We start from the raw sequence: 25,222 nt of genomic DNA on the forward strand, positions 1-25,222 counted from the left end.
AGCTTGGGCTCCCTGCACCCAGCACAAATCAGGAATGGATCTCAGTGAGTTGAGGCAGAGTGGTAATGTTTTCACTTGTTTTGTATCAGCATGGTGGAGGGATCTTGTTTATCTTCAGGTGACGAACAGTTAAACATAACCTTCACAAAGTGTCACATCAAAGATGATTGTACAAACTGGGAGCTCCTGGTGTTGGGGATAATAAACCACTGTGGAGAGAGGACTGGCTGGCAGAAAACAGAGGACACGCCGAAATAATTTCCCTTTCTGATTGGCAGGATGTGCCAGGATATGCAGGACGTGGTGGCCAAGTGGGAACTTGTTGGCCTTGTAGACTGAAGCTCGTGGATTCGATCCCCATCTGTGCCTAAGAGCACACTGTTTGTTAATTTTGGAGCCAGCATGAGCATCATGGTGGCTCAGTGGTCACAGCGCCAGGGACCTGGGTTCGATTCCAGCCTCAGGCGACTGTGTGGAGTTTGCACATTCTCCCTGTGTCTGTGTGGGTTTCCTCCAGGTGCTCCGGTTTCCTCCCACAGTCCAAAGATGTGCAAATTAGGTGGATTGGCCATGCTAAATTGTCCATAGCATCCAGAGATGCACAGATTAGGTGGGCTATAGGGCAATGGGTTTGAGTGGGATACTCTGGGGGTTGGTGTGGACTTGTTGGGCTGAATGGCCTGTTTCCACACTGTAGGGATTCCATGACTCTGTATTGAGACCTCACCTTTTACAATTTATATCAATGACTTTGATAAGAAATGTGAAGAGCTGGTAATTAAAATTTGATAGGTGGGAAGGTATGTTAAGAAGAAAATGTAAGCAAGTTGCAAGTGGACATAGAGACAGTAGGAACTGCAGATGCTGGACAATCTGAGATAACAAAGCGTGGAGCTGGATGAACACAGCAGGCCAAGCTGTTTAGCAAAGGGTCTGGGCCCGAAACGTCAGCTTTCCTGCTCCTCTGATGCTGCTTGGCCTGCTGTGTTACTCCAGCTCTACACCGTGTTATCTCTATTTCTCAGAGAGTTGTGTGGCTTTGGGACTCTCTGCCTCACATGGGAGTAGAGGTGGGGCCATTGAATAATTTTAAGAGGGAAGTGAGTGGATTCTTTGTTGACAAGAGGGTTATGGGGTAGGTGGGACTGAAGAATTTGAACCGGATAGATTGGCCTTGCTCTTGCTGAATGGTAGAGCTGGTACAGAGTGCCAAATGGCCGACTCCTGTTCCAATCTGTATAGTGAGATGTTTGTCTGTGAGCTTTAATTAGCAACCAACACGACAGATGACAGTGAATAAAGGAGCCCCAAGCGCCTGTGTAAAATCCCTGTCCAGCTCCCTCTCTTTTTTATTAGATTATTAGATTCCCTACAGTGTGGAAACAGGCCCTTCAGCCCAACAAGTCTGCACCGCCCCTTGAAACATTCCACCCAGACCCAGGCCCATCCGCCTATAACCCACACACCCCTGAACACTACGGACAATTTAGCGTGGCCAATCCACCTAACCTGCACATCTTTGGACCGTGGGAGGAAACCCACGCAGACACAGGGAGAATGTGCAAACGCCACACTGACAGTCGCCCGAGGCTGGAATCAAACCTGGGTCCCCGGCGCTGTGAGACAGCAGTGCTAAACACTGAGCCGCCCTAAAATGGAAGCTGCATCGGCCGGGAATCGAACCCGGGCCTCCCGCGTGGCAGGCGAGAATTCTACCACTGAACCACCGATGCACATCATGTAATCTTCCACAGGCACGTTAACAGACCATCCTTGGGCCGAGTCAGTATGCACTTCCTGATATTGGCACCCAATTCAAGAAAATATCCACCAAGCCAGTATTTATTATACACCCTGAGTAACTAAGACAACATCAAAGGCAGGCAAGGGTGAGGCACATGGGTTGCAGGCAGGAGTCACTTATTGGCTGGATAAGGATGGCAGGTTTCCTACCCTAAAAGCCCTGAGTGAGTTAGTTGGATTTTTACAATAACCCAACACCTTCACAATCACTTCCACTGGTACCATCTTCAACTGTCTTTCCAATTCAGAAAACTGGATAACCAGCTGGTAAATTTACAGTAACAAAATTCTCTGGTTTCTGAAAATAGATGCTAGAAATTCCTGCAGGAGGTTGTTCAGCCCATTCTGTTTGTTCTGATGCTAGCCCTTTGGCCATTATTGTCACGTTGAATCTTATTTCACTTCTCTTTCTTCAAGTAACAGAGTCCTAGAGCTATACACAAAGCCCAGGAGATTAAAATTCCTGTTATAACGCGCTCCTGTTCTGTCACCAGGGCCTTTGCAGGTTCAGCGGTACATGGCATATTTAACTGGATGACAGTGATCGTTCTCCTTCCAATTGAGATTGGCACTGGCTTTCTGTACCAAGTCAGCAAGGTCTGCATCAAAAGCTTCAACATTCAGTCAGGAGAGACTGCACCAGACATCCTGAAAGTCATCACAGAGCCCTTTACCCACCTAATCATTCAGGTACGTGTGCTGTCTCCCCACACACTCAGAAATTGAGGGACCCACACTCACCTAATGGCCTGAGTTCAAGTCCCACCTGCTCCATACGGTGTGTAATAACATCCCTGAACAGGTTGATTAGAAAAATAGAATAAGTAAAAGCTTTTAAAGAAACGGCTTCTCCTTCTGCCCTCTGCCACAAATTCCCACGAGCACCAAATTCCCAAATCAGCACTTGTTCCTGGTCATACACACACTCCTTGTCAGTTCCACTGTGGCCATAAACTCTGTCTGATTTTGTAGAGCTCTAATGATTCACACCCTCATTGCAACTGCTAATTCAGCTTCCCATTATACCATTCCGAATTTACACTATTCCGATTACACTACAACATTTCTAATGGATTGACAGAAAACTGCCAGTGCTAAGCCGTTTCTGCTAAACTGTTTTAGGTCTTTTAACCAACCTGTGAAGGTAAAAACAGAATTAACATTTCGGCTCTGGTGACTCTTCCTCAGAACCGGTTGTGAGGAACGGTCCCCAGACCCAAAACCTTAATTCTGTTTTTTCCTTCACAGATGCTGCCAGACCTGCTGAGCTTCTCCAGCAACTTCTGTTTTGTTCCTGATTCACAGCATCCGCTGTTCTTTCAGTATTTTTTTAACTAACTTACTGCTTTAAAATTCTGAGTCGAAGTCTAACTGCTAATCTAAGTTATAGCTTGAGAAGAAAAAAAATTACCAAAATTTACTGCTTACACCATATTCCCAAATGAGCATTCATTCCTCATTACACTCATTGTCTGTTCCTTGTGCTCCCACTCATTACTGTCCTTTCACTGATGTTAGTTACTGCTGAGTCAAAGTCTCTTATTCAATACTAATTTCCTTGGGATGTCTGGCATGTTATTCCTCAGCAATAAATACCTTTTCAAACTCATTATTCTACATTTTAACCACTAAATGCATCATAGTAGCCCCTCGTCAATTATCAAGGGACCCACGTTTCCCATCGCTACCCTCTTCTTTCCAGTTGTAGTTGAACAAATTTATGGCGATGATTCTAATATTCCTCACTAGTTTCTTCTCGTACTCCATTCTTGTTGCTTTGACTGCCGCCTTTTGTCAGAATTTTTATCATCCTTTTTCACCCATTGTTTTTAGCGTTTTTAACAATCATGTTCTGCTTTTAAGCTGTTGTCTTGTGTGTATTTCTTCATCCACAACTGGTTGTTTTGGCTATGGAGTTTGAAGTGGGTCTGTACCATACTACATTATTTTGAATAACTCCCACAGATTTGCTTTAATTTTACTGAAGGCTAAAGCCTTGGTAACTATTTAGCCCTTCTCACTTACCCTCAACATTCCCCATAAGACATGGACTCAGCAATAACTAACATCAGTGAAAGAACAGTAGTGAGTGGGAGCACAACACACAGGCAGCAAGGGCTGAGTGCTGTTGGTAACTGTCTACCTGTTTCTCCTACTCATGTCACATCAGGATGAGATGCCCACAAACATACTTTGGAGAACATAGAAGTGGTTTGACGCAGATGTTATGAAATGGGTTGGAGTCAAACTCTCCTGTCATGTTGTCTGTCCTGAACAAACACTGATTAGAATGTCCAGAAGCAACGACAGTAGCTGGGCACTCTTCTTCCAGGTGTCATTCAGCTTGAGTTATCACTCTGGACGGAAGCACAACTGCTTGTCCTTGCAGTATAACAGTTGCTGCAAGCTCCCTGTCTCGCTGCTTTCACACTGCTGGGCGATTTGGCCATTGCAATTGGACTATTTCAGTGTTAGCATTGTCATCGCTAATTGTCTGATCCAAGTTAAAGCTGCTTCTTGCTCTGTGCCCCAATGTCACTGCTCTTCCTGAACACGTGCCATTTGCCTCTGTTTGGCCTATATCCCTCTAAACCTTTCCTGTCCATGTGCCTGGCTAAATGTCTTTTAAATGATGTAATTGTGCCAGCGTCCACCATGTCCTCTGGCAGCTCGTTCCATACACGCATCGCCTACTGTGTGAAAATGTTGCCTCTCAGGTCCCTTTTAAATTATCCTCACTCACCTTAAACCTATGGCCTCCCGGTTTGGACTCCCCTACCCTGGGGGAAAAGACCTTGACTATTAACCCTTCCCAAGCCCCTCATGATTTCATAAACCTCTATAAGGTCACCCCTCAGCCTCTGACACTCCAGGGAATCCCAACCTTTCCGGCCTCCCCTGATAACTCAAACCCTCCAATCTCAGAGCCATCCTTGTAAATCTTTTTTGCATCCCTTTGAGATAACAGCACACTTCTGATAGCAGGGCGACCAGAATTGTATGCGGCTCTGTAAATGTGACCTCACCAATGTCTTGTATAGCTGCAACATGACATCCCAACTCCTGCACTCAATCCTCTGAGTGAAAAAGGCAAGTGTGTCAAATGCCTTTGTCGCCACCGTCTCTACCTGTGATGCCACTTTCAAGGAACCATGTATCTCTGTTTGACATTGCTCCCCAGGCCCTACCATTAACCGTGTAAGTCCTGTCCCTGTCTGTTTTACCAAAGCGCAACACAGATATTTATCTGAATTAAACTCCAAGTGCAATTGCCCAGCCCACTGGCCCAGTTGATCAAAATCTCATTGTAATTTTAGTTAACCTTCTTCACTCTCCATTACACCTCCAATTTTGGTGACATTTGCAAACTTGCTAAATATGTTTCCTGTATTCTCATCCAAATCATTGATATAAATAACAAACAACAGTGGACCCAGCTCTGAAGCTTTTGGCACAACGCTGTTCACAGGCCTCCAGCCTGACCAGCAAACCTCTTCCAACTTTCCCATTCATACAATCAAGCCAATTTTATCTCCAACTGTCAAGCTCTCCCTGGATCCCAAGTGATCTAACCTTCCTAATCAGCCCACGAGTTCCATCATGGCTCAGGGTTCACTGGCCAACTGTTACGATTGCTCTTTTTCTGAGCTGTCAACTGCGCATTTGGATAAAGGATGAGAAGTTGGTGCTAATACAGCAATTCTCACTCTGCAGTTGGATAAGTCAGTGATTTCAGCCATTGCCACTGGAGAAGCAGGGGCCAGGAATAGGAGTCTCATCCGGAAGTGGTGCAAATTTAACAAACTAACGGTGAGTCAGAACTGTCTGCAATCCTAGGTTTGTTTATATATCAGTATTTATATAAATACCAAAATTTAATTCTGCACATTCAACAACACTGCAGTCTCAGCACTGCAGCTCTCCCTCAGCACTGACCCTCCGACAGTGCCCGCTCCCTCAGCACTGACCCTCCGACAGTGCAGCTCTCCCTCAGCACTGACCCTCCGACAGTGCGGCTGTCCCTCAGCACTGACCCTCCGACAGTGCCCGCTCCCTCAGCACTGACTCTCCGACAGTGCGGCTCTCCCTCAGCACTGACCCTCCGACAGTGCGGCTCTCCCTCAGCACTGACCCTCCGACAGTGCGGCTCTCCCTCAGCACTGACCCTCCGACAGTGCGGCTCTCCCTCAGCACTGACCCTCCGACAGTGCGGCTCTCCTTCAGCACTGACCCTCCGACGGTGCCCGCTCCCTCAGCACTGACCCTCCGACAGTGCGGCTCTCCCTCAGCACTGACCCTCCGACAGTGCGGCTCAACCTCAGCACTGACCCTCCGACAGTGCGGCTCTCCCTCAGCACTGACCCTCCGACAGTGCCCGCTCCCTCAGTGCTGACCCTCCGACAGTGCAGCACTCCCTCAGCACTGAACCTCCGACAGTGCCCGCTCCCTCAGCCCTGACCCTCCAACAGTCTGGCACTCCCTCAGCGCTGACCCTCCGGCAGTGCGGCACTCCCACAGCACTGACCCTCCGACAGTGCGGCGCTCCCTCAGCACTGACCCTCCGACAGTGCGGCACTACCTCAGCGCTGACCCTCCGACAGTGCGGCATTACCTCAGCACTGACCCTCCAATAGTGCGGCGCTCCCTCATCACTGACCGTCCGACAGTGCGGTGCTCCCTCAGCACTGACCCTCCAACAGTGCCCGCTCCATCAGCACTGACCCTCCGATAGTCCGGCGTGCCCTACACACTGTCCTTCTGACAGTGCCCGCTCCCTCAGCACTGACCCTCCGACAGTGCAGCACTCCCTCAGCGCTGACCCTCCGACAGTGCAGCTCTCCCTCAGCACTGACCCTCCGACAGTGCGACGCTCCCTCAGCGTTGAACCTCCGACAGTGCAGCTCTCCCTCAGCACTGATCCTCCAACAGTGCCCCCTCCCACATTACTGACCCTCCGACAGTGTGGCGCTCCCTGAGCACTGACCCTCCAACAGTGCCCCCTCCCACATTACTGACCCTCCGACAGTGCGGCGCTCCCTCAGCACTGACCCTCCGGCAGTGCGGTGCTCCCTCAGCACTGACCCTCCGGCAGTGCCCGCTCCCTCAGCACTGACCCTACGACAGTGCCCGCTCCCTCAGCACTGACCCTCTGACAGTGCCTGCTCCCACAGCACTGACCCTCCGACAGTGCGGCGCTCCCTCAGCACTGACCCTCCGGCAGTGCCCCCTCCCTCAGCACTGACCCTCCGACAGTGCGCCCTCCCTCAGCACTGGCCCTCCGACAGTGCAGGGCACCCTCTGAACTACTTCTCCAACACTACAGCTCTGCATCTGTCAGTTCAGTACTGAAGGTCCATCAAAATAGTGCTCCTTTGATACCAGTCGCCAACATCGCACTATTCCTTAGCACTGACCTTCCAACACTGTCGCACTGCTGCTGTAATCCCCCTCTGCAGAGCAGTAATTGGGAAACAATTTAGAGAATGTTTTGGATCGGTGAGATTACACTTGATACAATTCATTCCAAGCATCCCAGTCTGTATGACAGTGCAGAACTCTGTAATACCTTGCCAGTGAAGCGTTTACACCAGTCTCCATGTTGGAACCACTGAGTTTTGTTTCAGTGGTCAGAATGATAACTGTTTACACAGTGCTGGCAAATAACGGTGAAATGTCACAATTGTGTTCGGCTCACGTTTTCCTTTCTGTGAATAGGTTTTGAAAAATATAACAGTGACAAATCAGACTGAGTGTGAGGTTTTACACTGCTTTCAAACAGGGAATGCGACAATCGCACTGAAAAACAACACAGAGACTGAGAACCTGCAGTTGTGTAAGTGACACACAAACCCCAAGGAATTGTGGCAGATTTTCAGGTTAAACGTTGATTTTTATTATGTAAATCCAGTCATTCTTCTTAACCCAATGTTTTCCAAGAGCGTGATAAGAAGAATCCAGAAGGTGTTACAGAAAAGGAACCTGTGAGATTAATAAGCTGTTTAGCTGTGACTATGTAGCAACCGCTGACTGTCCCATCTAAAGTAGAATGTTATTTTTGGGCTGTTCAAATTCAGGCTAGTGAGGACTGTTCTGCTCTAATAACAAAACAAAGGAACATGCTGTTGATATTGATCAGCAGATGCTATAATTTAAGACACATACCTATTACCATACCAGTGCTGGAAGTCATTAAGTGGTCGGCAAATAGATACAACAGAGAGAGACTCTTGTAACCAGTTTATCACCAAATTACCGGACCTCATTTGCAAACTCTTTATCTTTTCTGACAGGTGACCATATATTTGTGAACACAACCCTCTCTGATACGGCAGTTGGGTTCATTCTGCTTGTAGCATCATTGTTTGTTCTGTGTGTCTGCCTTGTCCTCATTGTAAAGCTACTGAATTCAGCTCTAAAGGGAAAGATGGCACAAGTGATGAAAAAAGTATTCAATACAGGTATGTCTGACAACTGTGCAATTCATCCCTTAGGACATATTTCAAACAGATGCAATATAACACACAGAATGTCAGTCTAATACAGTGACAGTGTAATACTCAGTGTCAGCAAAGTATTCAGGGGCAGTAAAATATACAGCATGAGTCTAATGGTTACAGTGCCAGTATAATAGCATCACTATAAGGTTACAGTGTCGGTGTAAGTTAGTGTCGGTGTAATAGTTACAGTGTCGGTGTAATAGTTACAGTGTCACTATAATAGTTACAGTGTCACTATAATAGTTAGTGTCAGTGTAATAGTTACAGAGTCACTATAATAGTTACAGTGTCACTATAATAGTTAGTGTCAGTGTAATAGTTACAGTGTCACTATAATAGTTACAGTGTCACTATAATAGTTAGTGTCAGTGTAATAGTTACAGAGTCACTATAATAGTTCCAGTGTCACTATAATAGTTCCAGTGTCACTATAATAGTTACAGTGTCACTATAATAGTTAGTGTCAGTGTAATAGTTACAGTGTCACTATAATAGATACAGTGTCACTATAATAGTTAGTGTCAGTGTAATAGTTACAGTGTCACTATAATAGTTACAGTGTCACTATAATAGTTAGTGTCAGTGTAATAGTTACAGTGTCACTATAATAGTTACAGTGTCACTATAATAGCTAGTGTCAGTGTAATAGTTACAGAGTCACTATAATAGTTCCAGTGTCACTATAATAGTTAGTGTCAGTGTAATAGTTACAGTGACACTATAATAGTTACAGTGTCACTATAATAGTTAGTGTCAGTGTAATAGTTACAGAGTCACTATAATAGTTACAGTGTCACTATAATAGTTACAGTGTCACTATAATAGTTAGTGTCAGTGTAATAGTTACAGAGTCACTATAATAGTTACAGTGTCACTATAATAGTTAGTGTCACTGTAATAGTTACAGTGTCACTATAATAGTTACAGTGTCACTATAATAGTGTCAGTGTAATAGTTACAGTGTCAGTGTAATAGTTACAGTGTCACTATAATAGTGTCAGTGTAATAGTTACAGTGTCAGTGTAATAGTTACAGAGTCACTATAATAGTTATAGTGTCACTATAATAGTTAGTGTCAGTGTAATAGTTACAGAGTCACTATAATAGTTACAGTGTCACTATAATAGTTAGTGTCACTGTAATAGTTACAGTGTCACTATAATAGTTACAGTGTCACTATAATAGTTAGTGTCACTGTAATAGTTACAGTGTCACTATAATAGTTACAGTGTCACTATAATAGTGTCAGTGTAATAGTTACAGTGTCAGTGTAATAGTTACAGAGTCACTATAATAGTTATAGTGTCACTATAATAGTTAGTGTCAGTGTAATAGTTACAGTGTCACTATAATAGTTAGTGTCAGTGTAATAGTTACACAGTCACTATAATAGTTACAGAGTCACTATAATAGTTACAGTGTCACTATAATAGTTAGTGTCAGTGTAATAGTTACAGAGTCACTATAATAGTTACAGTGTCACTATAATAGTTACAGTGTCACTATAATAGTTAGTGTCAGTGTAATAGTTACAGTGTCACTATAATAGTTACAGTGTCACTATAATAGTTAGTGTCCGTGTAATAGTTACAGTGTCACTATAATAGTTACAGTGTCACTATAATAGTTAGTGTCAGTGTAATAGTTACAGAGTCACTATAATAGTTCCAGTGTCACTATAATAGTTACAGTGTCACTATAATAGTTAGTGTCAGTGTAATAGTTACAGTGTCACTATAATAGTTACAGTGTCACTATAATAGTTAGTGTCAGTGTAATAGATACAGTGTCAGTGTAATAGTTAGTGTCAGTGTAATAGTTAGTGTCACTATAATAGTTACAGTGTCAGTGTAATAGTTACAGTGTCACTATAATAGTTAGTGTCAGTGTAATAGTTACAGAGTCACTATAATAGTTACAGTGTCACTATAATAGTTAGTGTCAGTGTAATAGTTACAGAGTCACTATAATAGTTACAGTGTCACTATAATAGTTACAGTGTCACTATAATAGTTAGTGTCAGTGTAATAGTTACAGTGTCACTATAATAGTGTCAGTGTAATAGTTACAGTGTCAGTGTAATAGTTACAGAGTCACTATAATAGTTATAGTGTCACTATAATAGTTAGTGTCAGTGTAATAGTTACAGTGTCACTATAATAGTTACAGTGTCACTATAATAGTTACAGTGTCAGTGTAATAGTTACAGTGTCACTATAATAGTGTCAGTGTAATAGTTACAGTGTCAGTGTAATAGTTACAGAGTCACTATAATAGTTATGGTGTCACTATAATAGTTAGTGTCAGTGTAATAGTTACAGTGTCACTATAATAGTGTCAGTGTAATAGTTACAGAGTCACTATAATAGTTATAGTGTCACTATAATAGTGTCAGTGTAATAGTTACAGTGTCACTATAATAGTTACAGTGTCAGTGTAATAGTTACAGTGTCACTATAATAGTGTCAGTGTAATAGTTACAGAGTCACTATAATAGTTATGGTGTCACTATAATAGTTAGTGTCAGTGTAATAGTTACAGTGTCACTATAATAGTTAACAGTGTCACTATAATAGTGTCAGTGTAATAGTTACAGAGTCACTATAATAGTTACAGTGTCACTATAATAGTTAGTGTCAGTGTAATAGTTACAGAGTCACTATAATAGTTACAGAGTCACTATAATAGTTAGTGTCAGTGTAATAGTTACAGTGTCACTATAATAGTTACAGTGTCACTATAATAGTTACAGTGTCAGTGTAATAGTTACAGTGTCACTATAATAGTGTCAGTGTAATAGTTACAGTGTCAGTGTAATAGTTACAGAGTCACTATAATAGTTATGGTGTCACTATAATAGTTAGTGTCAGTGTAATAGTTACAGTGTCACTATAATAGTGTCAGTGTAATAGTTACAGTGTCAGTGTAATAGTTACAGAGTCACTATAATAGTTATAGTGTCACTATAATAGTTAGTGTCAGTGTAATAGTTACAGTGTCACTATAATAGTGTCAGTGTAATAGTTACAGTGTCAGTGTAATAGTTACAGAGTCTCTATAATAGTTATGGTGTCACTATAATAGTTAGTGTCAGTGTAATAGTTACAGTGTCACTATAATAGTTAACAGTGTCACTATAATAGTGTCAGTGTAATAGTTACAGAGTCACTATAATAGTTACAGTGTCACTATAATAGTTAGTGTCAGTGTAATAGTTACAGAGTCACTATAATAGTTACAGAGTCACTATAATAGTGTCAGTGTAATAGTTACAGTGTCACTATAATAGTGTCAGTGTAATAGTTACAGTGTCACTATAATGGTTACAGAGTCACTGTAATGGTTACAGAGTCACTGTAACGGTTACAGTGTCACTGTAATGTTTACAGCATCAGTGTATTAGTTAAAACTATTTATAATGCATAAAAGCACCAGCGTAGTACTCATTCGTCAGCACGTACTCACATTCTGCACCATACTTTTGCAGTAGAATGTTAATGTGTCAGTATAATACTCGTGTTGATTGATCTTATTGTCATGTGAACCGAAATCAGTGAAAAGCTTTGTTTATGAGCCATACGGGCAGATCACAGCAAGCAAAGGATGTCCAGATCAAAAAGACTGAGAGGCTTACAGGTGGGTAGAGTCCATTCAACAACCTGATAACGACTGGAAAGAAGCTGTTCCTGAACCTGCTTGTGTGTGTGTTCAGGTTTCTGTATCTTCTGCCTGATGGAAAAGGTAGTAGATCATCACCAGGGTATGATGAGTTTTTGATGTTGGCCATGTTTTTGCAACAGCGTGCCGTGTAAATAGAGCCCATGGATGGAAGGTTGGCTTCTGTGCAGACCACCTTCTGTTGTTTATTATGGACCTCGGCAGAGCAGTTGCCACATCAAGCTGCTATACACCTGGACGGTAAGCTTTCAATGGTGCATCTGTAGAAGTTGGTGAAGGATCTTATGGACATGCCAAATTTCCTGAGCTGCCTGAGGAAGAAGCGGCATTGTTGTACCTTATTGACTGTCAGATTTATGTAGGAAGTCCAGGACAGGTCATCGGTTATCGTCTCTCTGAGGAACTTGATGCTTTTCATTCTCTCAGCCTCAGTTCCGTTGATGCAGATGGGGATGTATTCTCCTCCTTTCTTTCTGAAGTTGATGATCAGTTCTTTGGTTTTGCCAATATTGAGAGTGATTGTTTTCATTGCGTTATGCCACCAAGTCCTCCATCTCCCTTCTGTATTTTGACTCGTCATTGTTAAATATCCGTCCCACTACGGTGGTGTCATCAGCAAACTTCAGATGGCGTTTGTTTGGATTTTGGCAACACAGTCGTAGCTGTACACCGAGTACACTGGGCACTGAGGATGCACCCTTGGGGCGCTCCAGTGTTGTGTGCTATTGTGGAGGAGGTACAGTTACTTACCCTCACAGATTGCGGCTTGTGTGTCAAAAAGCTGAGGATCTAGTTGCAGAGGGTTGTGCCAAGACTAAGGTCACACAGTTTTGAGATCAGTTTCAAGCGGATAATGGTGTTGAAAGCAGAGCTGTTGTCAACAAACAAGAGCTTGACATAAGTGTCTTTGTAGTCCAGATGTTCCTGGGATGAGTGCAGGGCTAGGGATATGGCATCCTCTGTGGACCTGTTACACCAGTTGGCAGAATATAGGAGATCAAGACAGGCTGGGAGACTGGAGTTGATATGGGCCATGAAAAGCCCCTCAAAGCACTTGATGATTGTTGAAGTCAGAACTGTTGAACAGTAATTATTAAGAGACACTGCATGTGTTTTCTTGGGCTACAAGGATGATGGTGGTCTTCTTGAAGCAGGTGGGGATTTTGGCTTGTGGGAGGGAGAGGTTGAAGATGTCGGTGAATACCTCCGCCAGTTGGTCCGCACAGGATCTGAGTGTTCGGCCGGGGGCGCTGTCCAGGCCCATTCCTTTCCTTGGGTTGGCTCCCAGGAAGATGGATCTGAAGCGGTGACAGAGGGAACTGGTCTGTCTGGGGCTGTCAGGACATGTGTTGCCATGACGATGATACTCTGCTCAAACTGAGCATAGAAAGCATTGAATGTGTCAGTAAGGGATGCATTCATTTTGTATCCTGTAGTGTTATTTAGGCTTGCCATAGACAGCTGGAGTCTGTTTGGTAGGTCTGGGCCTCTAACTTGGTCTGGTATTGCCTCTTGACCTCCTTGATAGCTTTGTGAGTGTCATATCTGAATTTTCTGTAGTGGCCTGGACCACCCGACTTGAACGCTGCACATCTGATCTTCAGCAGGGAGTAGTTCATTTCAGGTGTATAGTTGGCAAGGACGGTCTGTATGATACTTGCATTCTGCATAAAATCTTTATAATATCAGTGTAATTAGCAGTCTGACAAATGCTCAGTGTCAGCGCAATACTCACAATGCCAGTGTACTGTTGATATTGTCACTGTAACACTCACAGAGTCTGCACAATCACAGATTCTGTGAGCATTGTAGTGATATTGTGAGTATTTTTGCTGGCATTGTACTATACTTACACCAAGTATGTGTCTAACGCAGTGTCATTTGAATATATAATGTCTGTATAGCAATCTCAGTGACTGTAAAATACTCTCTATTGCCTTAATACTCAAGCTTCCAGTGTAATAGCGTCTGTACAATATTCAGGGTCAGTGTAATACTCTGACTGTGGTATCAATCTAATATAGTATCAATATTTTATCCAAGTCTATGTCAAACTCTGATTGCGCATTATTTAATATCAACGCAATACTGATACTGCCAGTGTAATAATGAAGCTGTAAAGACTCTTAAACACAGAGAATAGCAGAAAAGCTCAGCAGCTCTGGCAGCATCTATGGAGAGAAAACAGGATAACATTTCGGGTCCAGTGACCCTTCTACAGAACTAGTCCCGGTCACTGGACCCGAAATGTTAACTCTGCTTTCTCTCACACAGATGCTGCCAGACTTGTAGAGCTTCCCCAGCAATTTCTGTTTGTGTTTCAGATTTCCAACATCAGCAGTCCTTTGTTTTATATTACTGTAAAAACTTTTTATGTGTTTCCTTCCAGACTTCCCCTATCCCTTCGGTTGGCTGAATGGGTATTTGGCGATTTTAGTTGGTGCTGTCATGACTTTCATTCTTCAGAGCAGCTCAGTGTTCACATCAGCGATTGTCCCACTTATAGGTAAGAGACAATGCTTCTAGAAGCCTTCCTGACATTTATAACAGTCTCAGATATTGACTGGCGTGGTCCCATAGCACTGAGGGCCAGTTTGTCATTGACCTGGGTCCAGTACCTGCTCCCTCTCAAACAGATCTCCCCATATCGATCTTCCTCATTTCCAACCCCATCAACACAGGCCACGCCCACTCCCAGGCTCCATCCAATCCACAGGCTCCATTTGTGCCAAGGCCCTGCCCATTCCAAGTCTCCTCCCCCTGCCCTGCAGCTCCCAAAGTTGTCTGGAGTCTCTCTCGAATTTAAAAAATTAATATCTGCCACCTTTGGTGACAGTCTGACTGGGCAAATTGCAGGAGTTTCGAGATCCCCGTCTGGCCCAGGAGCCCAATCTATTGCTACAGTTTGTACCTGATATATCCATCACCGACAGTGAGCTTCCAAACACCATGCTCCCAGGAGCCAGTGAGAATCTAAATGTTCTGTCAAAATCATTGCCATTTCCTTCAAACCCTTTCATCACATGTGATGGTGTGAGCAGAGCCAAACTGCGATTCAGGAATGATCCAGTGGCTGAGGGATGGTGTTTGGAAGCTCACTGTCGATGATGGATATATCAGGTACAAACTGTAGCAATAGATTGGGCTCCTGGGCCAGACGGGGATCTCGAAACACCTGCAATTTGCCCAGTCAGACTGTCACCAAAGGTGGCAGATATTGGAATGGTGCTGGTGTAAACATTGGCTCACACAATGAGCTCCAGAAGGTCTGATCGTGGGCAGGTGGCAGTCCCAAACTGGGCCTATTGAGGACTTTGGACCTTGCAGGGGTATAAGAGGAAATTACTTTAAAAGCCTAAGATGGGTCGGGAAATGATTTTTAAAGAGGTAAGTTGGTCCCCTCGGGGAGAAGGGCCACACAGGCTCTGTATTAAGAGGAATTCCACAGCCAAAGACTGTGACTGGGCTTCATCCCCCTCACACTGCACTGACTGGCATTGAATGCTGGGGCTTTTCATTGGACTGACTGGTGACGGGATCAGAGCAATCGAGCTGTAATTGTCCCTTTGACCTGTGCAGGGATCGGTGTGATCAGTCTGAAGAGGGCATATCCCCTGTGTTTGGGGTCAAATATTGGAACAACAACCACAGCAATACTGGCAGCCCTGGCGAGCCCAGCCGAACAACTGGGCAATGCTGTACAGGTAACATACCCGCTCTCCTCCACACCCCCCCACACAACCACTTTCACACTTACACCCGCACACTCATTTTCACATTCCCTCCTGCTTACACATTCCTCACATGCACTATCACTTTCACACTCCCCTTGCTCTCACACTCACTCACACCCTTGCATTCATTCTCACACACACTCACACTTTCACACTCATTCTCACACCTATTCACATCACATACTTACACTTACACATTTATTCTCACATTCACTCATGCTTATATTCTCATTGACAGTCACTGATACCTCCATATTCATTTTCACACTCACACTTTCATACCCATTCTCACTCTCACACACACACTCATTCTCAGAAACACACTCGTTCTCACATTCACACACACTCATTCATTCTCAGAGACACACTCACTGTTACACTGACTTACACATGCTCATTTTCAGACATAGACACACACACACACAAACACACAAACACACATGCACACACTCTCTCTCTCTCTCTTGCAAAAATCCTTTTGTACACTCATTCTCATGCATCTGTTGCAAATTCTCCCAGGTTCTCTCTCACATATTCACACACTTCTCACATGCATACTTGCATATCTCTCATGCTCACATACATTCTCATTCACACTCTCTTGCACACATTTTCCTTCACATTCTTACATATACACATTCACACCGTCACACTCATCCTCGCATTGAGTCACACACAGACACTGCTCTTACTCACGTTTTCACTCACCAACGCACTCATAGACTCTCACGCTCAGACACACTCTCAGACTTATTCTCTCGCACACTTGCTGACACTCGCACATACTCTGCGACAGACCTTCACACACTCACTCGTAAATGCTCACTTATGTTCTCACACGTTCCCATCAGTGCAGCATACACCACATGAAGGTTCTCTCAATGTTTAAAAGTTGTTAGCAATTCTGAGTAAGCCAGGAACCCCTTTCCCATTCCCCCTCCATCTGCTCCGTGCTGCATGTTATTCCAATTGTTAGTGCTTTGCTATTTCACTCCTTTCACTTTGATGGATCATGTTTCCGTGGTAACCAGCAGCCATTCCTTATTCCACCCAAAAGACTGGGCCATGAAACTAACCTATGAGGTGAGGGACACAGGGCTGAGTCTGAAATTTGGGATCAGGGACATAATCCGGGGTTGGACAATACTGAACAGTTCAGTTTGGAGAACTGACAGTTAGATGTACAATTAAGACTATGAATGGGCAACTAAAGAATTTATAAATTGCAATAAAGTGTAAGACAATGTTGAATAAACAGCAAATGGGTGCAGATTGACAAGTGTGGAAGAAATGAGGCACTTTGGAACACAGGTCTCTGAAGGTACCAGGGCAATTAGAAAAGGTTGAGAAGGCTTGGGGGATATTTTCCCTCCTTAGCAGAGACCGAGAATGTTACCGCCAGGACCGAACTGCATAGAACACCAGTTAAAATCACAGTAGAGTATTGCTCACAGTTTTGGTCACTATATTGAAGGGAGGATCTGATCACATTGTCAGGGTTAAGGGGAGGTTTACAGAGGTGTTGGCAGGAGGGAAGAAAGTTAATGATGAAGAAAGCTTGGACAGGCTGGGATTAATATCTTTGGAATATAGGAGGCTGAGGTGAGATTTAAGTGAGGTGTACAAGATTATGAGGCACTGTGGGAGAGTTCAAAGAAAGGGCTCACTTCCCTGGACAGTGAGTCACAGAGTAATACAGCAAGGAAACAGGCCCTTCAGCCCACACTGATCCATGCTGACCATGATGCCCACTCAACTAGTTCCAATTGCCAGCATTTGGTCTATATCCCTCTAAACCATTCCCGTCCACGTGCCTATCCAAATGTTTTTTTTTTAAATGTTGCTATTGTACCTGCCTCAACTGGCAAGTCTGGGGGAGAGTTGAGGAAAAGTATTTCACTCACAGGGATATGATTGCGGAAGAGCCAGAAGCCCTCATCACACTGAAAGGGTTTGTGTTTGACGAGCCATAAATGACAGGAATAGGGACCAAGAGCTGGAAACTGAGGGTTGACCGGATTAATTCTATTCAAGTGGAACAGATACCTGAGACAAATGGGCTCCTTTTGCCTTGTAAACATTTCATGATTATATGAATATTGGAAATTTGTGTAAAAAAACAAGTGAAAGTGGATCCTACATATGAGAGAGAGGTAGGAAGAAATGCAGACTGGGATACACAGAAGGTACAAATTAGAGAATATCACGTGTGTGTCATGTAGTTTTGCACTGGGAATAAGGAAAAGGAATTTGGGGAACAAGTAAACGGAACAGGAATACAACTCCAACCCTCTGACCCCAGGGAACTCGTTAGTATTTCGATTCCTTACTCAAGATCATAAACGTAAGAACTAGGAGCAGGACTAGGCCAATCGGCCCCTTGAGGCTGCTCCAACATTGAATACGATCTTGGTTGATCTCATCTCAGCCTCAACTCCACTTTCCTGCCCACTCTCAACAGGCCTTTAACCCATCAACTAAACATCTGTCTATCTCCTCCTTAAATTTACCCGATGTCCCAGCATCCACTGAACTCTGGGGTAGTGAATTCCATAGATTCAATACCCTTTGAGAGAAGTAATTTCTGAAGAAGAGTCTCGACTCAAAACGTCACCTTTCTTGCATTTTTCTGAAGAAGGGTCTCGAACTGAAATGTCAGCCTTCCTGCCCCTCTGATACTGCTTGGCCTGCTGTGTCCATCCAGCTCTACACCTTGTTCTCAGATACTTCAGCGTCGGCGGTTCCTACTATCTCCTAATTTCTGTTTTAAATCTGCTACCCCTTATCCTAAAACTATAACCTCTCATTCTAGATTCCCCTAGCAAGGAACCATACTGTCTACATCGATTTCGTAAATTCCCTTTAATATCTTAATACCTCAATTAGGCCTCCATTCATTCTTCCAAACTCCAGGGAGCACAGCCCAAAACTGCCCAATCTTTCTTTATATGACAAACCCATTATCTCTGGAATCAGTCTCGTGAACCCCCTTTTGAGCTGCCTCCAACACATCCACATCACTCCTGAAGGAAGGGGACCAAACTTAAGCCCCATACCCCAGGTGCAATTTATAGATGCATAGATTCAGTGCAGAAAAGGCCCTTTGGCCTACTGAATCTGCATCAACATGACTACCACTGAAGGTGTGCTATTTCTGCACTTGCCCCATTTCCTGAATGTTATGAAATTTGGACTGCTCATCCAAATTTTTTTTTAATGTGGTAAGGTTTCCAGCCTCCTCTACTTTCCCTGGCAGTGCATTCCAGATTCCCACCAACTGCTGAGTGAAAAAGCTTTCTTTCTCACAAAATATATCTTCTCAGTCTTCTCTGCTCTAAAGAAAGCAGTCCAAGCCTATTTAGTCTCTCCTTACAGCTCAATTTCTCCATCCCGGGCTACATTCTGCACCCCCTCTACTGCTATCACATCCTTCCAATAGTGAGGTGACCGGAACTGCACACAGTACACCAGCTGTGGCCTGACCAATGCTCTACATCTCCAACATTATCTCCTTGCTCTTTTACTCTATGCCACAACTGATGAAAGCAAGTGTCCCATATGCCTTCTTAATTATCCTATTGATGGGCACGGCTGACTTCAGGCTCTGTGAATAATTATCCCAAGATCCCCATGTTCCCCTAAGATACCCAGTGTTCTGTTGTTCATTAAATACTCCCTCATGTTGTTTCTTCTTCCAAAGTGCAAAACCTCACACTTATCAGGGGTAAGTACCATCTGCCACTGGTCTGCCCATCCGACCAACCATCTTTTTCACAATTAACTACTCTATCAATCTTGGTGTCATCTGCAAACTTGCTTTTCATCTATTTCACTTATATGTGTAACAAACAGGAAGATCCTTGTGGTACAACGCTGGACATTGGACTCCAGTCACTCAAATGGCCTTCTACCACCACACTTTGTATCCTATTACTAAGCCAGTTCCTGATCCATCTTGACAAGTTTCCCTCAATTCCATGTGCTTTAACCTTATCAATCAGTGTTTCATGTGGGACCTTGTGAAAAGCATTGCTAAAATCCATATAAACTACATAGACTTTCCTCATCCACATACCTGATCACATTTTCAAAAAATTCTAACAAATTTGTTAGACATGATCGCCCTCTACTATCCCTAATTAACCCACGCCTTTCCAAGTGGGTATAGATTTGCTCCTTCAGACTTTTCTGCAGTAGTTTCGCTACCACTGATGTGAGACTCACAGGTCTGAGATTCCCTGGCTCATCTCTATCACCCGTTTTAAAGCGTGGAAGCACCTTAGCCATCCTCTAGACCTCTGGCACTTACGCCAGGGCCAGAGAATTAAAAATTTGTGTCAGAGCTCCTGCAGTTACCTGCCTCACATTCCACAGTGGCCTGGGATGTAGTTCACCTGGGTCAGGGGACTTGCCTGTTTTTTAAGCCTGACAGAACCTCCAATACCTCCCATTTCCTATGTCAAACAGTGCAAGTTTCTCACAGTCTCTTTTCCTGAATTCCATACCAACATTCTCCTTCTCCAGAGTGAAGACAGAAGACAAGTGTTCATTTAACACATGGGTTAAAATTTGTATCTCCTGGAGGTTTGTAAAGGGCACTCCCATGCGCTGTTATTCAGTAAGGGTAGTAGGAACAGCTTGAGTTATTTACACAGCTCAACACAAACACCAATCAGAATTTGATATCTGCTTCCGGGGACTCCGTGGTAACCATCTAAATAGCCAATGAGACAAGAGCTTGGAATTCCCTGGTCTAGAATATGGAATCTCAAAATTAGTCTAGTTTTTGAGGAATTGGTCTGGAGATTTCCCTGAATGTGAGTCGACCATAAAGGACACAGATAAGATGGTCCCACTGATGGGGAATTAAAAAATTAGAGGGCACAGGTTTAATGTGAGAGGGGAAAGATTTAAGAAGGACCTGAGGGGCAACTTCTTCACACAGAGAGTGGTGCGTATCTTGAACGGGTTGCCAGGGAAACTGGTTTAGGCAACTACAACAGCAACATTTAAAAAACATTTGGATAAGTAAATGGATGGGAAGGGTTTAGAGGGATATGGGCCAAATGCGGGCAGTTGGAACTAGCTGAGTGGGACATGATAGTCAGCATGGACCAATTTGGGCTGAAGGGCCTGTTTCTATGCTGTATTACTCCATGACCCTGTGACTCTAAGACAGAGTTCTGTAGGAGCTGGTTGGACGGGGATTGCAGAGATTTGTAAGATTGATGACCATTCTATGTCATTTTAATGAGCTAACTGTCCTCACACTGATGGCACTTCTCCCTTTTCAGGTTGCCCTCATCCATCTGTTTTTTAACTTGGCTGGAATTCTCATCTGGTATTGTATTCCACACATGCGAATCCCGATCCAGTTGGCCAAGGTGTTTGGGAATGTTACTGCTCGCTATCGTTGGTTTCCCATCATGTACTTGCTGCTCAGTTTCATCCTGATCCCAGGGACTCTCTTTGGGTTGTCCATGGCAGGTTGGATAGTGCTAGGAGCCATTGCTGGGCCCATCCTCATCATCGTCATCCTTGTTGTCATCATCAACGTCATCCAAAAGAAATGCCCCCAAATTCTGCCCTCGAAGCTGCGGTCCTGGGACTTCCTACCCCTCTGGATGCACTCTTTCAGCCCACTGGACAGAGTCCTGACAGCTTGCTGTGCCCACTGCTGTTGTCAATGTTGTCGGCCAATTACAGACAATTCCCAGAAGTCCATAACAGACCAGCCCCAGAAACACGCTCCATCAAAGGAAAGCCACTGCTATGATAACACAGTGAACATAGAAAGTGCACATCTGTGAGGAGTCATCATCCATCCATTTCTCAGGGAGTCTGGTCTTCAAATTGTTATGTCAATTTCAGCAAACAGGTGAACTTCATCTGTAACCTCTATAGGATCAGCTGTCACTCTCTGCAGGTACTGTATAGTCTACCCAACACCTCAGATACATTCCCATCTGCATGAACTTCCCTTCCCACCGGTCCCATGGCCATATACCTTTAGCCATTAACTATATGGGCCAATGTTTCACTCACTGTCTGAGCTTGCTCAGATCATTTCAATTCATTAATCCCGGTCACTACTGGTTCAGTGTTGGCTCCAAATCAAGCAATTGTCAGCAGAAGTTCTGACTGTACAGAGCTGCCTGGATGTTGTCTTACCTGTTGGTTTGTGCCTTCAGGTTACTGTGTGCCTGACCTTTGATTAGACAGATAAGAAGGTCTTTATCTCCCCTTTATGGCCATGGTGCTGTTTCCTGTGCAGTAATTTCAAAGATAATGAGTAATTTCTCAAGTTAAACCCTTTGGCAAGGGATCATCAGTGTTGTGCTCATTTCGTCAGTAGCTATACAGGTATGTTTGTGATAAACATGTTTGTCAGCACGTCAATTTCTGACTGATAATATTGCTAATATCTTCCTAATAACTATCCACTTGGCAGCTTCCCTCTCTTGCAGCAATTTTATTAATGCTTGTAAATCACAGTCCAGCAGAGTTTACTCTTAACTGTCTCCAGGAACCTTTAATTTTGCTGACAAGGGGATCTTTCTGCCTCACCAACTGATAGCCCAGCTCACTGCCCCATCAGCATCGACAGAATCTTGGCTTTCTGTCCCACCTTGACAGTGATGACCTGCTCTCAGTGGATGTGCTTTCCTGCACAATGCTCATCATTGTATCTGGGGTGTGAGGAGAGGCTTCAGGGCTGCATTGTGACACTTCCCTTCTTGAATCCAATAGAAGACATGCCAGTGCCTCAGAGTCTGCCAATGCTGATCTAGCAGTCTGTCTTTCTATCAGACCTGCGGGCTGTTTGGAAATTGAGTTGCACCAGTGCAACAAAGTACTCACTCTCTGTTGTATCCTTTTTGCATCATACTCTGTACTCTGCTTGAGTTACTCTTTAACCACGTCACCCTCCCTCACATCATGCACAATGAGCTGTCAGGGTGTGCAGTGAGACAATATCAGATTCTCTTTGCTGGCTCTGCAGTATCTGCCCTCCGTAGCTGGGCAGACTCATCACATGTTACTGATCTATTCAGATACTCCATAAATGGGAAAGCAGCACCACTGGAGATAACAAGGTGTAGAGCTGGATGAACACAGCAGGCCAAGCAGCATCAGAGGAGCAGGAAGGCTGATGTTTCAGGCCTAGACCCTTCTTTAGAAGAACCTGCAGTCTTTGTCCAGCTCTACACCTTGTTATATCAGGCTCTGCAGCATCTGCAGTCACAGACTCATGTCCAGACTGATCCCTCCATTCCTCGCTGCACTGCCAGAGGTGTCACCTTTCAGAATGGATTGTTAAACCAATGTCCTGTCTATCTTCTCCAAGGTTAATGTCTGGATATTCCAGGTAGCTACACATTGTGTAATGCCCAACAGGGTCACAGTAAGAAGGATCCACACATCACTGCTTACCTCTCTCTCTGTCAAGTGTCATTGTCAGGACAGGAAGCTTTCACTGCTAAAGTTTTAAGAGTGACTACATCATTCACACATATCAGCAGAATGAACAAGTATACAATATGTGTAATTGCATTTAATGCAACAGGACTTACCTGCTGCACAATGCATTAAAATCGTAGCTGGCATTTGCACATCCTTGATGGAACTGGAAGAGAACTAGTGCAACCTACTGAACATTTAGTGGCTATTTAGACTATTTTTAAGGTAAACTGTTGTTAAAAGTTCCACAGAATCTTTCTCAGGTTCCATCTCCCTGTGATACGGCCTCGGTTGACACCACTGATAATTAGAATAATAGCAATTAACCTCTTAAACTACACTCCTACACAAGTTTTGTTCTACCAGCAAACTATTTCTATTTTACCCTAGTCTTGTTCCACTACAGTCTGTTGCACCAGGGCCATCAAGCTCCTGCTGACTTCCTGAAGGACATGCAGAATATTTGCTGTTGACAAGGTTTGCCTCCTCGTGAATAGAGTTCTGCTTCAAACTGACTGGAGAAGGATGAAGGATGGGGGGTTTTTCACCTCCTTTTTCTTCCTTTTTCCCTTCTTGACTCACTGGGGTGTAATAAAAACATGAGCTGCTCCTTCTTGAATGAACGCAGCTCCATCAGCTCCAGTGAGGAGTGCTGGGTTAGCATGATAATTAGAGGAATGTCATCATTGATGTCATGATCATGTCAGAACAAATAGACCCTAGACCCAAGCGGGATAGGTATTTCAAACCCAGAAGAGTCCCCAAGTTTAGGTTACAATCTGGCTAGACTCTAGAAACTAATTTTTTTAAAAAATGAAGCAAGTGTGACTTCTCAGGTATTTACTAAGAGAAGAAACTTCAGTTTGCACGATTATAAACAAACAACAATACACTTCACAATAATACAATACACATACAACTTGTACAGTAACATACAAATGAAATTAAATGGAGGTTAACAGACATACAGCACATCAAATAAAACTGTTCTGAACAACCTACTGGAAACCTTGCAACAAGCTCTACTCTATTGCTAGGCACTGTTGTATGCAAGTAATTTTGGAACAGTCAAATAAAACATTTCTTTGGAAGTGTCTATTTGCTGAATGTCATATTATTCTCTGATTGCTGGCTTGCATTGTGTAAAATGGATATAAAAAGAGGGTTTCTATCAATTTGCATCCAAAACCTTGAGTGAGACAGAAAATCAACATACCTTCCTTTGTTATTAGAGTTTATTGACTACTTAACCTCACAGTACCTTCCAGACCCCAATTTACAGGTGCTCTTTGAATATGTATTCAGACATTTAATAATGACCAGATACTTTTTCTTAACCTTTTTACTTTTTAATACTTTTAATACTTTTTCTTAAAAAGGATATTAACAAACTGCGACTAATCAGATATTAGCCTCACTTGCCTGGATGAGTGCAAACCCTAACTCAAGGAGCCTGAAGCTTAACACTATTCTGAACAAACTGTTTAAGAAGGCAAGATAATAAAATGTGAGGCTGGATGAACACAGCAGGCCCAGCAGCATCTCAGGAGCACAAAAGCTGACGTTTCGGGCCTAGACCCTTCATCAGAGAGGGGGATGGGGTGAGGGTTCTGGAATAAATAGGGAGAGAGGGGGAGGCGGACCGAAGATGGAAGAAAAGAAGATAGGTGGGGAGGAGAGTATAGGTGGGGAGGTAGGGAGGGGATAGGTCAGTCCAGGGAAGACGGACAGGTCAAGGAGGTGGGATGAGGTTAGTAGGTAGGAGATGGAGGTGCGGCTTGGGGTGGGAGGAAGGGATGGGTGAGAGGAAGAACAGGTTAGGGAGGCAGAGACAGGTTGGACTGGTTTTGGGATGCAGTGGGTGGAGGGGAAGAGCTGGGCTGGTTGTGTGGTGCAGTGGGGGGAGGGGACGAACTGGTCTGGTTTTGGGATGCGGTGGGGGAAGGGGAGATTTTGAAGCTGGTGAAGTCCACATTGATACCATTGGGCTGCAGGGTTCCCAAGCGGAATATGAGTTGCTGTTCCTGCAACCTTCAGGTGGCATCATTG

The 25,222-nt window shown here is 44.0% G+C and overlaps 1 protein-coding gene and 1 non-coding gene across 3 annotated transcripts in view; one reads left to right on the top strand and one right to left on the bottom strand.

Annotated features, from left to right (window-relative positions):
• The window catches only part of LOC125465246 (sodium-dependent phosphate transport protein 2B-like), a 38,399-nt gene extending 14,162 nt beyond the window's left edge, over positions 1-24,237 (top strand). For both annotated transcript variants that reach the window (XM_059638190.1, XM_059638189.1), the window contains exons 7-13: positions 2,298-2,493; positions 5,518-5,613; positions 7,519-7,636; positions 8,094-8,261; positions 14,368-14,484; positions 15,558-15,682; positions 21,007-24,237. In XM_059638190.1, the coding sequence (XP_059494173.1) occupies positions 2,298-2,493; positions 5,518-5,613; positions 7,519-7,636; positions 8,094-8,261; positions 14,368-14,484; positions 15,558-15,682; positions 21,007-21,522 (1,336 nt within the window). In that variant the 3' untranslated portion in view covers positions 21,523-24,237. The remainder of the gene's footprint in view (positions 1-2,297; positions 2,494-5,517; positions 5,614-7,518; positions 7,637-8,093; positions 8,262-14,367; positions 14,485-15,557; positions 15,683-21,006) is intronic.
• Positions 1,663-1,733, bottom strand: trnag-gcc (transfer RNA glycine (anticodon GCC)). The gene has a single exon. It is a non-coding gene; the product is annotated as a tRNA-Gly (tRNA).
• Positions 24,238-25,222: the final 985 nt, after the last annotated feature.

This window comes from Stegostoma tigrinum, chromosome 29 (assembly GCF_030684315.1).
Source record: "Stegostoma tigrinum isolate sSteTig4 chromosome 29, sSteTig4.hap1, whole genome shotgun sequence".
NCBI lineage: Eukaryota > Metazoa > Chordata > Chondrichthyes > Orectolobiformes > Stegostomatidae > Stegostoma > Stegostoma tigrinum.